The sequence below is a fragment of the Rhinoderma darwinii genome, chromosome 1 (assembly GCF_050947455.1).
Source record: "Rhinoderma darwinii isolate aRhiDar2 chromosome 1, aRhiDar2.hap1, whole genome shotgun sequence".
NCBI classification, from domain to species: Eukaryota; Metazoa; Chordata; class Amphibia; order Anura; family Rhinodermatidae; genus Rhinoderma; species Rhinoderma darwinii.
In genome coordinates this window covers 626662699-626678146 of record NC_134687.1, presented here as the reverse complement: position 1 = coordinate 626678146, position 15448 = coordinate 626662699, and the positions used below count along the sequence as shown (strand labels likewise).

Here is a 15448-nt window from a genome sequence, read left to right as displayed (position 1 = left end):
AGCCTGCACGGGAGACCCGTGCAGGACTTAGACTAGTCTCACGTGAAAAGGCGTCAGCCTAGCCTAAAGCCCATTAGTGACTCACGTGAAAAGGCGTATTGGTGGTCACTAAGGGGTTAAATGGGAATTGTATAATGCTTCTGTGGTGGAGCTGCAGGGAAACTAAATACTTAGGCTAGATTCACACGAGAGTTGCGCATCTCGGACGCGAGAAACTGGAGTTTTTCTCGTCCGAGATTCATCTGCGCTGTGGGACGTGTTATCACGCATCGCCCATAGACTATAGTGAAGCGTGTAAAAACAGGATATGTCCTATTTTCTCACGGACCCTTCACACGGTCTGTAGAAACAACGGCTGTGTGAACGGCCCCATTGAATTACAAAGCTCCGTGTGACGGCCGTTGTTTCAACAGCCGTCACACGGACGTTTTACACGGACGTCTGAATAAGGCCTAACTGCCAGGTGTCGTCGTCCCCCGTCCCCCCCCTCATTTAGAGCGGACTGCCGGGGTACCAGCAGGTGGACACTTAGTGGTCAGTTTATTGTCATGTTATCCTTGTAACACATTTTATAGGTTGTGAATGATATTTTAAATGCACAATTTGTAATAGAGCGTCATTTTAGCTATTAACTATTCATATAGGGCAAATATTCCATATTACTTTTATACATGTATTTTTCCACGGTGTTGCTTTGGACTTCCCTTCCATATTACAACCCCATATATTCTGTTTTCCTATATAGGCTCACCAGGAGGTACCTGCTTGGCTTGAAGAGATTGCATTCAGTGCGCATGGAATGCCAAGCTTTAATCCACGTCCCAGCAAATTTGCATCAGTAGATAACAGAAAGGCGAGTTTTATATTATGCATGATAGAAAAATAGTAATCCTTTAATGGATTTAAATGAAAAAAACAAAACAATGTTCTAATGAAAAATAAATATATGGGAATATTTAGCATAGAATAAACGGTTACGCATATGTTATACATACACTTGTTAGATATCCCCACAACTGTAAAGACCTCAAGAACTAATTTCACAATGTGAACCCAAAAACTTTAGGGTGTTTTAAGAGAAGAACTGCAAAAGTATATAGCGGAGAAAACTAATAACTGAAAACCAGTATGGATTCATAAAAAACAGGTCGTGCTTAACTAACATGCTCGGTATCTATGAGGAGGTAAGTGCAAATCCGGATGTTGGTCATGCGGCTGATGTGATTTTATTTGGATGCTGCAAAAGCTTTTGATACTGTTCCACACAACAGTCTTGTTCTGAAGCTACTGACACAGGGACTGGGGACGATGTATGCAAGTGGGTAAAGAATTGGTTAAGGGACAGAAAACTAAGTCATTATAAATGGAACTTACTCAAAATGGGTGGAAGTCAGCAGCGGGGGTACCACAAGGATCGGTGCTAGGCCTAATTTTTTTTAATCTGACCTTGTGGATGGGATTAATAGCAAGGTGTCAGTTTTTGCTGACGATACAAAACTTCGTAAGATTCTTAAAACTCAGCTTGGCTATAAAATGTTATAGAAAGACCTAGATAAGCTGTCAGCATGGGCAAAAACATGGCAGATGAAATTTAATGTCGATCAATGTAAAGTAATGCACCTAGGACGCAATAATAGTATCAATACATGTACATTAAATGGAATAAAACTGGGAATAACAGAACAAGAGAAGGACCTGTGTGTTCTGGTAACAAATAAGCTAAGCAGCGGCACTCAATGTCAATCTTATGTGTGGTCAATACAGAGAACTAGCACATGATCTGTTCCTTCCAAGGACTCTACAAAGGAGACTTTCATTGCATGTGGAAGAAAGACGTTTCATACATCAATATAGGAAAGGGTTCTTTACAGTTGGTAGGGCATGCCATAACCCCAAGAGGTAGCAATGGCAGATACTACACCAGCATTAAAAAAAAAAAAAGGCTAGATGCTTATTTACTGTCGAATGGCATTGAGGGTTATAATTGATCAAGCAATGAATGAGGGGTAATTTATTGAGAGGATTAACTTGATGGACCTGTCTTTATTTCAACCTACATAAGCATAAAAAAAGTAAAATCACACCCTCAAAAGATGCTTTAAAGAGGCTCTGTCACCAGATTTTGCAGCCCCTATCTGCTATTGCAGCAGATCGGCGCTGCAATGTAGATAAGAGTAACGTTTTTATTTTTTAAAAACGATCATTTTTGGCCAAGTTATGCCCATTTTTGTATTTATTCAAATGAGGCTTGCAAAAGTCCAAGTAGGTGTGTTTAAAAGTAAAAGTCCAAGTGGGCGTGTATTATGTGCGTACATCGGGGCGTTTTTAATACTTTCACTAGCTGGGCGCTCTGATGAGAAGTAACATCCTCTTCTCTTCAGAACGCCCAGCTTCTGGCAGTGCAGATCTGTGACGTCACTCACAGGTCCTGCATCGTGACGGCCACATCGGCACCAGAGGCTACAGTTGATTCTGCAGCAGCATCAGCGTTTGCATTTAAGATCGACTTACCTGCAAACGCTGATGCTGCTGCAGAATCAACTGTAGCCTCTGGTGCCGATGTGTCCTCGCTCGTCTGACACGATGCAGGACCTGTGAGTGACGTCACAGCGTGATCTGCCAGAAGCTGGGCGTTCTGAAGAGAAGTGGATGATACTTCTCGTCAGAACGCCCAGCTAGTAAAAGTATTAAAAACGCCCCGATGTACGCACATAATACACGCCCAGTTGGACTTTTGCAAGCCTCATTTGCATAACTACAAAAATGGTCATAACTTGGCCAAAAATGCTCGTTTTTTTAAAATAAAAACGTTACTGTAATCTACATTGCAGCGCCGATCTGCTGCAATAGGAGATAGGGGCTGCAAAATCTGGTGACAGAGCCTCTTTAAGTGTAACTACACCTTTATCAAACTTTTGATATGTCAGAGACCGATCAAATGTTTGGATCGGTGGGGGTCCAGGTGCTGAGACCCCCACAGTTACGGAAACTAAGGTGCAGAAGCGCTCTGCTGAACACCCAGGATTTTCGGCTGTGATTGGCACTCCTTGTTGGACCTGATTTACACGAGCGTGTGCGTTTTGCGTGCGCAAAAGGCACTTAACAGCTGCGTGTGTCATCAGTGTATGATGCGCGGCTGCGTGATTTTCGCGCAGCCGCCATCATTATGACACTCCATTTGGATTTTTGTAAACAGAAAAGCACATGGTGCTTTTCTGTTTACATTCAGAGTTTGACAGCTGTTGCGCGATTCACGCAGTTCGCACGGAAGTGCTTCCGTGCGACGTGCGTGGTTTTCACACACCCATTGACTTCTATGGGTGCGTGATGCGCGAAAAACGGCGAAATATAGAACATGACGCTGCGCAAAACTCACGAACTGTCTGCAGTGCCCCATAGACTAATATAGGTGCGTACGACACGCGTGAAAAGCACGCGCGTATATTACGCTCGTGTAAATGATGCCTCAGGCTGAAGACTGCTCTGTGAGCTGTTTTCAGGCTGACTAGGAGCTCTGATCACAGCCGAAGGTGCAAAGCACGCAGCTGAGCGCTTATTCACATTTTTTTTACGCAACGATGGTGGTCTCTGCACCCTGACCCCCATCGATCCAAACTTTTCATATGTCTGACATTTTAAAGAATGACTGCACTTTTAATAGGGTATTATTTGCCGGACATTTATGGCATATCCTGTGGATATTTTATAAATGTCTGAGATGTGGAGTCTAACCTCTGGAACCTGCACTTCTCTAGAACGGGACTCTGACCACTGTCCTACCTTCTCCCGCTGTCACATCGTTACTCAGTGGCCGGGAGTACAGAAACTGTTAAGCTTGCTGAGCTATGTCAGAAGTGAATGGGAGTTACGGAAACCGTGTAGCTACACAAGCTCAGATGTTTCCATAATCCCAAATACCTCGTACCTTAGTGGCCAGAGACCAGCGACGGTGGGAAAAGGTAGGACGGGGTCACAGGGCTCCATTCTAGAGATAAATGCAGGTCCTACCTCTGGGACCCCCCACCTAACAGACGTTCATGGCATATCCTGTGGAAATGGCATAAATGTCCAAGATGAAAATAACGCCTTAAAAAAAATATATATACAATTTCTCCCCTATAGAATAAGATCTCGTACAGCTACGTCAATAAAAAAATATAAACGTTATGTCTGCTGAAATGCTGTAATTTAAAAAGAAAAAATACACTACCGTTCAAAAGTTTGGGGTCATCCAGACAATTTTGTGTTTTCCATGAAAACTCTCACTTATATTTATCAAATGAGTTGCAAAATGACTAGAAAATATAGTCAAGACATTGACAAGGTTAGAAATAATGATTTTTATTTGAAATAATAATTTTCTCCTTCAAACTTTGCTTTCGTCAAAGAATGTTCCATTTGCAGCAATTACAGCATTGCAGACCTTTGGCATTCTAGCTGTTAATTTGCTAAGGTAATCGGGAGAAATTTCACCCCATGCTTCCATAAGCCCCTCCCACAAGTTGGATTGGCTTGATGGGCACTTCTTGCGTACCATACGGTCAAGCTGCTCCCACAACAGCTCTATGGGGTTGAGATCTGGTGACTGCGCTGGCCACTCCATTACAGATAGAATACCAGCTGCCTGCTTCTTCCCTAAATAGTTCTTGCATAATTGTGAGGTGTGCTTTGGGTCATTGTCCTGTTGTAGGATGAAATTGGCTCCAATCAAGCGCTGTCCACACGGTATGGCATGGCGTTGCAAAATGGAGTGATAGCCTTCCTTATTCAAAATCCCTTTTACCTTGTACAAATCTCCCACTTTACCAGCACCAAAGCAACCCCAGACCATCCCATTACCTCCACCATGCTTGACAGATGGCGTCAGGCACTCTTCCAGCATCTTAGCGATGTTTCCGTCACCATTGAGATCAATGGTGACTGAAACGGAAGCTGTGCTGTCACTTTCACTTTCCGTTGCGGGGTTCACCTGACGGAACCCTCTGCCGGAACCCCGGAACGGAAATGAACGGTGATGTGAACAGGCCCTAACTTTTGACATGTTAAATTCTCTCTGGTCCGATCTCCTCCGAACTGTCACAACTGTTCTTTGCTTTAATTACTGTGAAATGCCTAAAGGGTTAATAAACTTTCTGAATGCTGTTTTTTAATACTTTGAGGGGTGCAGTTTTCAAAATGGGGCATTTTATTGGCACTGTCTAATATATAAGGCCCTCAAAGCCGCTTCGGAACTAAACTGGTCACTGAAAAAATAAGCATTTGAAATTTTCGTGAAAATGTGAGAAATTGCTGCTAAAGTTCTAAGTCTTGTAACGTCCTAGAAAAATAAAAGGACGTCCAAAAAATGATGCAAACATAAAGTAGACATATGGAAAATGTTAACTAGTAAATATTTTGTGTGGTATTACTATCTGTTTTACAAGCAGATACATTTAAATTTAGAAAAATGCAAATTTTTACAAATTTTCTCTAAATTTTGGTGTTTTTCACAAATAAATATTGAATTTATCAACCAAATTTTTCCACTAACTTAAAGTACAATATGTCACGAGAAAACAATCTCAGAATCGCTTTGATGGGTAAAAGCAGTCCTAAGTTATTACCACATAAAGTGACACATGTCAGATTTGAAAAAAATCTGTGTCCACAAGGCCAAAACAGGCTGTGTCCTAAAGGGGTTAACTGCAGGACGAGAATGCTCGTCCCAATGCGGCAACAACCCGCCGCTCAGGATGAGCATTCTCATCCTGTGTCTGCAACCAGTTAATTCCCAAACCGGCTTGTTCATTAAGCGGTTAAAATGCTCTTGGAAAAAAAAGCTAACCTCAGGTTGACATGACAAAAAAAAGCCAATTTTCCACAGTTTTTAACTGACAAATCAGATGTCTTATTTTGTAGGTCTATTCATTTACAATTTCTTTCTTTTTTACTCTTTCGGTTTACTATAGAGAGGTGGACTTCATGATCATGGCCAAAGCAATCCCGGCTTTTCACAACCTTCAGCTCAGGCAGAGGAGGAGGAAGATTGGGGCTAATGAGAATTGTTCATGCAAATGAGAAGTGTCGTTACAGATTAGTTTTTCAAGAGCAATGTGTTGTAGGTTTGTAAAAATAAAAATGTGCGTTTCCTGGCTCAAGTATTATTTAAGTTAGTATATTCCTGTTAGTACAATCTCTTACTTTGGTTTATAGTAAATGGCTGCTCTGAGAACTTTTCAGCACAAAATTAAAGTTTTCTTTAGTTATTTGTCCTGTTCATGTGTCTGCTTTTGTTTCCCATGACACAGAATGTGCTATAGTAGGGCTTTTCAGTCTTTCTCTATTGGGGCCGCACCAATCAGAACATGGTGATCTAGTATTTGGGCCTCACCAGTGATCATGGATAATGCCAAAATATTTAAAAATTACCAAAATTTGTCTCCACTCTTTGGTTTAGCAGTATCACTTTGATCCATTTCTGCTTATTTTAATGTTCCAGAGATTGGTGCAATCGTATAAAGATTTCTGCTGCATAAAATCTCTTCTGTCAAATCCGCCTCGCCAACAATTGGCGGCCGCTTCACAGTTTGAGAAGTACTGTGCTATAGTATGAGCTTACTAGGACACCCATTAAAGAATGTAGAGCTTGCACGTTAGATAGCTGATAGCCAAACACTCCTCTTGCCAACCGCTATCTTTTCCGACTGCCCCATAAACGTGCATGTTCCTTCAAGCGCGCATGTTTATTTTAATAAAGTGGGCAGCAGTTTATTTCCCAGGAAAAAAAAATAGATCAAGCAGGTTTGCAAATGTCTCCATGGTGATGGACAACAAACAAGCCCTGTGTAGTCTGATCCTGCAGTCCTAGACAGGAAGAGGACGGATAGTACGTAACTAATCCTCCAGCCACAGTCCACTTTTTCACTAATAATGTAGTCTGACTTCTGTCTAACATATACCCCTTTTATTTTCTGCCTTGGCTTCCCATAAGGGAGTATGACTGCAGGTTTGTACTATTAAATGGTTTTACGGTTTAGAAAAATTAGGAATTAATACAGATAGTATACTGGAAACCTGTATAACTTGATTATACAAAAAAAAACCTCAGTTTTTAAGATCTCTGCTGCTTGTTATTCAGTAGTAATATTCATTGTTTACTTCCAGTGGATATAATTCTGTCCATGGTCATGTGATGGACACAGCTGTCTTCTAGTGATCCCAGCACCTGTGTCAATCGCATGCCCATGGACATAATTTTATCCAATGGAAGTAAACAATGAATGTGCCTACTGAATAACAATTGAGATCTTAAAAACCGAGGCATTAACCCCTGGGTGACCGGGCCTGTTTGTCACTTAATGACCAAGCCAGATTTTGAAAATCTGGTATGTGTGACTTTATGAGAAAATAACTCTGCAATACTTTTGTATATCCAAGTAATTCTGATGTTTTATTCGTCACATGTACTTTATTTTAGTGGTAAAAGTAGACTGAAACGATTAAAAAAATGTAATACATTTTGTAAAAAATTTACATTTTTCCCTGGTTTGAACTGCAATATGGCACATATGTACATAAATACCGTACAATTATTTTTATTAAATGTATATTTCCGGACTTTCATCCACTTCCATCGGAGGTACGCTGTTGATCCCCGGCATCTGCTGCTTCTCCCCGGTGCCTTCTGGGTCCTTTTTGTCTTCCTCTACAGTCCTGGTCGCATGGGCTTTTCTACATCGTGGCGGCGGGTGGTTAATGACGACCTGTCTGCACGGCACGCTTGATTACATCCATCTTGCGCTGTCTTTCCTGTTCATAGACGGTGGTGCAGTCATCCGGCTCCGTTGTGGACAACTGTTGATTTCACTGAGATTACATTGCTGCCGGTGTCTGTGATGAGTTGCAGCCTCAAGGAGCCATTGCCTATATCTGCCTGTTGTACATTTGGGTCATTGATTTGGCTCCTCTGCTCAATATACTTTTTGGGACTGCCTCCTACCCCATTTTCTGTCTATGAAGCTCGTGTGTCATACTGTGTTAAAAGGGAGACGATTTCTGCTGCATTATTATTCCTGCCATACAGGTGTGGTTTAACCTGCCTGTTTCATTTATATTGCACACCATGCATAAATCTAAACCTCAGTCTGCAGTTGATAAGTTGAAGGATTTTGCCCGTGCTGTGCAGGACGACGATTCTTCCCCTCCACGTAAAACGAGATCTACTCACCGCAAAAATAGAGGACGATTCCCGATCGAGTGGCGGCATCGATACTGAGCCTACTTTACGTCCGGTTTCGTTGCAACTTCTCTTGGCCACTGATGCCTGCAAAACTTCCTTAACCGGCAAGCTTGATGAGATAAAACTTGATGTCAGTTTGCGCCGTCATGACATTCAGAATCTAACGGGTCGTATGGGAGAGATGGAGGGGCGGCTTTCTCCGGTAGAGGACAGGATTGGTCTTCATGCTGCTACCCTGGCAGCTACTACAAGGAAGGCGGATGCTTGTCAGTCCAAAACTGATGACCATGTAAACAGACTGACGCAATAATTTACGTATTGGCTTACCGTAAAAATCTGAGCGTAAAACTCCTGAACTGTTTATTGAACAATGTCTCAAGACTAACTTGGAGGCGTCAGCCTTTTCTTCTTGCTTTGTGGTTGAGAGGGCACATTGTTTTCCTTCTAAACCACCACCTCCGGCTGCTGCCCCTCGGCCGTTCCTGGTTCGGCTTCTAAATTACAGGGATCATGATGCGGCTTTGCGTCAGGCCAGATTGAAGGCTCCATTGAAATTCAACAATTCCACTGTTTCTATATTTCCTGATTTCTCTGTAGACCTCCAGAAGCAGCATGCCCTTTACAGAAGTCAAAAGAAAGTTTAAGGAGCGTAATTGTATCGTCCATGGCTGCGGGCCGTCGGGTTTACTCATCTCCCGACACCCGCAGCCATGGATCCATGAGCGCTGGTTCCCATCTCCTTCCTAGGAGACGCCAGCGCTCACTTCCGCTCCATTCAGCTGTGTCCCGTAGGGTGCGCGCATGCTCATGCCCGTCCTTAAAGGGCCAGCGCGCACACATCAGGAAATCCTCATCAATGGCCCAAGATTTCCTGGCCTATAAGAAGGCCCCAGCCCTTCTGATCCTTGCCTGAGCGTTGTTCGTTTATCCCAGTCTGTCATGCAAATGGTCCCTTAGTGTTTCCCTTTCCAGTTGTTACCCGTGCCCCGTTCCTATATCCCGTACTGTTCTTGTTCCTGTGCCTACCAGTGTTAGTTGTGTCTACTGCACCTGCTGTCGTTTGCCACGTCCAGTGTCTTCTGCCACGTCCAGTGTCTTCTGCCACATCGGATACTGCCTGCCACGTCTGGCGCTACCTGCTGCATCGGCCTCCATCCGTGCTGAAGCCACAGCCACCGTCTGGACTAGTTCAGGTACCCAAGTGTTACTATCTACTATTGACTTTCATATAGACTGTGACCTGGTCAGCTGCCTCTCCGTTGCGGCCTAGTGGGTCAACATACCCTGTGACCGTACGCTCAGGTCATGGAACCCGCTGGCCAGCCCAAGACCGCAGTCCAGAAGGTACAGACGAAGATGCATGACCTACGCACACGTGGGGATCAACTTCTTGTGGCTGTGAATTCTATCCTGGTTCGTCTGGATCTACTCACTGTTCCACTTCCGGTTCTTCCTCCTGAAGCTGTTGCTGTGCCACTGCCTGTTGCTCCTCCTGTTTATTCCAGATCCACAGTTCCTTTGCCTCTTACTCCTCGCTATGATGGTGATCGCAGAGCATGTAGAGGATTTATTAACCAATGCACGGTTCATTTTTGGCTATGGGCTCATCTCTTCCCCTCCGAGGAGGCCTAGGTAGCATTTATCATCTCCCTCCTTTCTGGCAAGGCCCTTGCATGGGCGAACTCAATCTTGGAGCAACAAGGACCTGTATCCTCGGACCTAGCCTTGTTCCTGCAGTACTTTCGTGCCGTGTTTGAGGAGCAGGGTCAAACATCCTCTGCCGCAGCTACTCTGTTGACCCCCAAGCAAGTGGGTTCCACAGTAGGGGAGTATGCTATCGCCTTCTGTACCCTGGCAGCCGAGCTGGCATGGAACAATGAGGCACTGGTGGCGAACTTCGGGCAGGGACTGTCCTCACATCAAGGACAAACTGGCAGCCCGCGACCTTCCTTCTACCTTAAATGCCCGGGTTGATATGAGAATCCGGGAGCGCACTCGAGGTTCGACAGGAGAGCTGGGTCCACAGACCAGCACCCTCGGTCCAGAGACCACTATTGCCTTCCCCTAGTGCGCTACCTGAGGAACCCATGCAGGTAGACAGAGTCCGGCTATCTGAACAGGAGAAGCAGCGCAGACGCTCCTCTGGGCTATGTATGTATTGTGGCCTTAAAGGACATTTTGTGCACTAATGCCCACAGAAACCGGGAAACTCCAGTACCTAGGGTTGGTTGGAGAGGCAACTCTAGGTGGAATGTCTCCAAACGTTAAAACCTCTCCCAATTTATCGATTCCTGTGGCCATTGTCTCCGGAGTGACATCACATCCTTCCTCTGCCTATCTTGACTCTGGAGCGGCTGCTAATTTCATCCAGCAGGATCTAGTGGATCGTTTACGTCTACACACAGTCCGTCTGGAGAGACCCCTGGCTGTTGCCTCTGTGAATGGTCTACCATTGCCCGATCCGATTATGCTCATCACGGAACCGTTGACACTACAGGTCGGAGCTCTTCACTCAAAGCAGATCACCTTCCTGGTACTACCTACGGCTATCAATCCTATCCTGCTGGGTCTGCCATGGCTCCGCCTACACGCCCCGATTCTTGACTGGAGTTCCGGAGAAGTTCTTCAATGGGGTTCCAGATGCCATCGCCATTGCCTGTCACAAATCCAAACTGTTATGCCCCCTCTGCCTCAATCACTCTCTGGTCTACCATCTTAGTATGCCAGTTTTGTGGATGTCTTCTGCAAAGAGAGAAGCTGAGACGTTGCCTCCACATCGGAATTATGACTGTCTCATTGAACTGGTTCCTAATGCTTCTCTTCCCTGTGGACAAGTATATCCTCTCTCCTTGCCAGAGACTTTATCTATGTCAGTCTATATCAAGGAGAATTTGGAGAGGGGTTTTATTCGAAAATCTTCCTCCCCGGCTGGGGCCGGCTTCTTCTTCGTTAAGGAGAGAGATGGATCTCTTCGACCCTGCATTGACTACCGTGGTCTCAACCAGATCACGGTCAAGAACAAATACCCATTGCCACTTATATCAGAGCTGTTTAATCGCATACGAGGAGCCCAAAAATTTACTAAGCTATATCTGTGGTGGCCTTATAACCTAAACCGGATTCAACGGGGTGACGAATGGAAGACTGCATTTAACACCCGCGATGGGCACTACGAATAATTAGTGATGCCCTTCGGACTGTATAACGCTCCCGCAGTATTTCAGGAATTCGTCAATGATATTTTCCGAGATCTCTTCTATATGTGTGTTGTAGTTTATTTTGATGATATTCTGATTTTCTCCCCAGATCTGATGACCCATCGGAGGCATGTCCGTCAAGTTCTGCTGCGACTAAGAGAGAATCGCTTATATTCCAAGTTGGAGAAGTGCGTCTTTGAAAATAAGTCTTTGCCCTTCCTGGGCTACGTCCTCTCGGATCAAGGTCTTAAGATGGATTCTGAGAAACTAAAGTCTGTCCTGGAGTGGCCACGTCCTCAGGGCCTAAGGGCCATACAACGGTTCCTGGGATTCGCCAATTTCTACCGGCAGTTTATTCCAAAGTTTTCATCTCTGACTGCTCCCATCTCTACCCTTACCAAGAAGGGTGTGAACGCCAAGGTGTGTACTCTAGAGGCAGAGCCCGCATTCATTAGCCTCAAGAAAGCCTTCACTTCAGCTTCGATCCTCCATCACCCTGACGTGTATCGACAGTTCTCATTGGAGCTGGACGCTTCCTCTATTGGTGCAGGTGCACTTCTGTTCCAGAGGAGCGCCAAAGGAAAGGTATGTGGCTATTACTTGAGACTTTTTTCTTCTGCTGAGCACAATTACTCTATTGGAGATCGGGAGGTACTGGCCATCAAATTGGCTCTGGAGGAATGGAGACCTCTTCTAGAGGGCACAGCTCACCCCATCTTGATCTACACCGACCACAAGAACCTTACCTACCTTCAGTCTGCTCAAAGACTGAATCCTCGTCAAGCCAGGTGGTCGCTGTTCTTCACCCAGTTTCTGCTCCACTACCGTCCCGCTGGCAAGAATGTGAGGGCCGATCCCCTGTTCAGATCGTTTGAGACGGAAGACGCGGTGGAGTCCCTTCAGACTATCATAGACCCGTCCCGCATTTTCACTGCTAATCCGCTGCAGATTAGAGACATCCCTCCGGGGAGGACTTTTGTTCGGTTGGCAGACAGGAGAAGAATTCTCCGCTGGGGACACAGTACTAAATTAGCTGGACACGCTGGTGTCCATAAGACCGAGACCTGATTGCTTGTCACTTGTGGTGGCCCACGCTACCTAAAGATGTTCTGGACTTTGTCTCTTCTTACACGGTGTGTGCTTCTAACAAAGTTACTCACTCCAAGCCGGCCGGCCTGCTTCAACCTCTGCCTGTACCCAATGCCCCCTGGCAGCACATTGCAATGGACTTTGTCACAGACCTTCCCCCCTCAGCAGGATGTAACACTGTCTGGGTGGTGGTGGACCGGTTCTCTAAGATGGCACATTTTATCCCGCTGACCGGCCTACCTTCGGCTCCCCGACTGGCGAGTCTCTTCATTCAACACATCTTTCGTTTGCATGGCTTGCCTCTTCACATTGTGTCCGACCGGTGGGTTCAGTTTACCTCAAAGTTCTGGAGAGCTCTCTGTAAACTCCTGGATGTGAGATTGGACTTTTCCTCAGCCTATCACCCCTAGTCAAATGGGCAAGTTGAGAGGAGAATTATCATGGAGAATTATCTCCGCCACTTCATCTCTTCACAGCACGATAACTGGGTACAGCTTCTTCCATGGGCCGAGTTCTCATACAACAACCACACAAGCGAGTCCACCACTCCATTTCACATTGTATACAGTCAACAGTCCCCGCTGCTGACTCTACATATGGGGACTTTCTACAAATCTGGCAACAGACCCGGTCCTCTATTTTGCTGGCAGTCGATCGCATGAAGCGAAAGGCAGAAACAAAGAGAAGAGAGCCGCCTCAGTATCTTCCGGGTACTAAAGTCTGGCTGTCCTCTCGGAACATTCGCTTGAAGGTACCCTCATACAAGTTTGCTCCCAGGTTCCTTGGTCCTTTCGAGATTCTGCAACAGATTAACCCTGTCTCCTATAAGCTGCGGCTGCCTCCTACCCTCAGAATCCCCAACTCCTTCCATGTGTCCCTCCTGAAACCAGTGGTCCTGAACCGCTACAACAAGACTTTTAGTTCAACAGTTGTCCCAGCGGTGGTTCTGATGTATTCGAGGTGAGGGAGATCCTGGACTGCAAAAGGGTAGGAGGAAGGACCTTCTATTTGGTGGACTGGAGAGGGTTTGGTCCTGAGGAGAGGTCGTGGGAGCCAGAAGAGAACCTCAGTGCTCCTGCTCTTATAAAAAAATTCCTCGCTTGCTCTGGCCCCAAGAAGAGGGGGCGTAAGAGGAGGGATACTGTAGCGTTCATGGCTGCGGGCTGTCTGGTTTACTCACCTCCCGACACCTGCAGCCATGGATCCGTGAGCGCTGGTCCCCATCTCCTTCCTAGGAGACGCCAGCGCTCACTTCCGCTCCGTTCTGCTGTGTCCCGTAGGGTGCGTGCACGCTCGTGCCCGTCCTTAAAGGGCCAGCGTGCGCACATCAGGAAATCATCTTCGGCAACGGCCCATGATTTCCTTGCCTATAAGAAGACCCCTGCCCTTCTGATCCTTGCCTGAGTGTTGTTCGTTTATCCCAGTCTGTCTTGCAAATGGTCCCTTAGTGTTTCCTTTTCCAGTTGTTACCCGTGGCCCGTTCCTATACACCGTACTGTTCTTGTTCCTGTGCCTACCAGTGTTGGAGTCCGGTCTACTGCACCTGCTGTCTTCTGCCACGTCCAGTGTCTTCTGCCACATCGGATACTGCCCGCCACGTCTGGCACTACCTGCTGCATCGGCCTCCATCCGTGCTGAAGCCACAGCCACAGCCACTGTCTGGACTAGTTCAGGTACCCAAGCGTTACTATCTACTATTGACTTTCATATAGACTGTGACCTGGTCAGCTGCCTCTCCGCTACGGCGGAGCGGCCTAGTTGGTCCACATACCCTGTGACCGTAATATTCCCTACTCCATGGCATACCCTGCACGTCTCCGAATTGCTTACGATGACAAAGTGTTCTTCTTGCATAGCCCGGCTGAGGCACGAGATTGGCTCCAGATGCATCCTCCAATGGCTTGAATGACTCCTCAGCATTTGCCTGTGGGCCTTTTAGGACTGCTCCGTTGATCGGCCTGACTGTCTTCACATGATGAACGTTGCTGCGTGATATGTTGTATATTTGCTGCTGTTATACTGTGCCTTATTTTGCTATATCTGCCATTGCTTACTTAGGTTGGTTGGTTCCAAGGGTGGATCATTCTCCTTTTCAGATGTTTTATTCACCTGCTTTACTGGTACAACACCGGCTAAAGGTTCCACGTAATAATTTTTTTTATGTTTACTATTGCCAGGATGTATACCTGACCAAGATATAGTCGGGTGTTCCCCATTCTAATTTTTCTACAATAGGTATCTGCCTTACCTATGGTTCTTGGTGGGGACATTTTGGGGTTCTTTTCCTCAGTTACTTTATGTTTGACAATTGATCATATGTCTGTCTGTGGCACGAACTCTGATTTTTCTGTCCATACCTTTTAATTTTTTTACTGTTACTATGGCAATGTCTTTAAACTGTATCTCATGGAATGTGCGTGGTTTTGGGACGGTGTCTAAGCGGGCCTCGGTTTTTGCTCATATTAGGCGATCCAGCCCCCACCTAATCTGTTTACAGGAGACTCACCTCACTAGTGAAAGATCTAATTATCTTAAGAAACCTTGGATACAATGGGTGTGCCACTCCTTTCATACTTCTTAGGGCCTGTTCACATCACCGTTCGATTTCCGTTCCGGGGCTCTGTCTGATGTTTCCGTCGGGTGAACCCCGCAAGGAAAGTGAAAGGACAGCTTCCGTTTCAGTCACGATTGATCTCAAACCAGTCCGGCAGGTTTCCGGTTTTCTGACAGAATCAATAGAGCAGTCAACTGAGATCAATGGTGACTGAAACGGAAGCTGTGCTTTCACTTTCCGTTGCGGGGTTCACCCGACGGAAACCTCCGACGTAATCCCGGAACGGAAATGAACGGTGATGTGAACAGGCCCTTATTCTAGAGGGGTTTCCCTGCTGATACATCGCACTGTGAGATGGAATCCTATACAGACACGCAGAGACCCAGCTGG

At 45.8% G+C, this 15448-nt stretch overlaps 1 protein-coding gene across 9 annotated transcripts in view; it reads left to right on the top strand.

Moving 5' to 3' along the window:
- DDX4 (DEAD-box helicase 4) overlaps positions 1-6245 on the top strand; it is a 108268-nt gene extending 102023 nt beyond the window's left edge. For 8 of the 9 annotated variants that reach the window (XM_075842557.1, XM_075842548.1, XM_075842531.1 and 5 more), the window contains 2 exons: positions 746-853; positions 5949-6245. In XM_075842557.1, coding sequence (XP_075698672.1) covers positions 746-853; positions 5949-6035 — 195 coding nt within the window. In that variant the 3' untranslated portion in view covers positions 6036-6245. Of the gene's footprint in view, positions 1-745; positions 854-1066; positions 1168-5948 lie in introns of those variants that run through there. The other variant, XM_075842521.1, reaches the window with a different exon arrangement.
- Positions 6246-15448: the final 9203 nt, after the last annotated feature.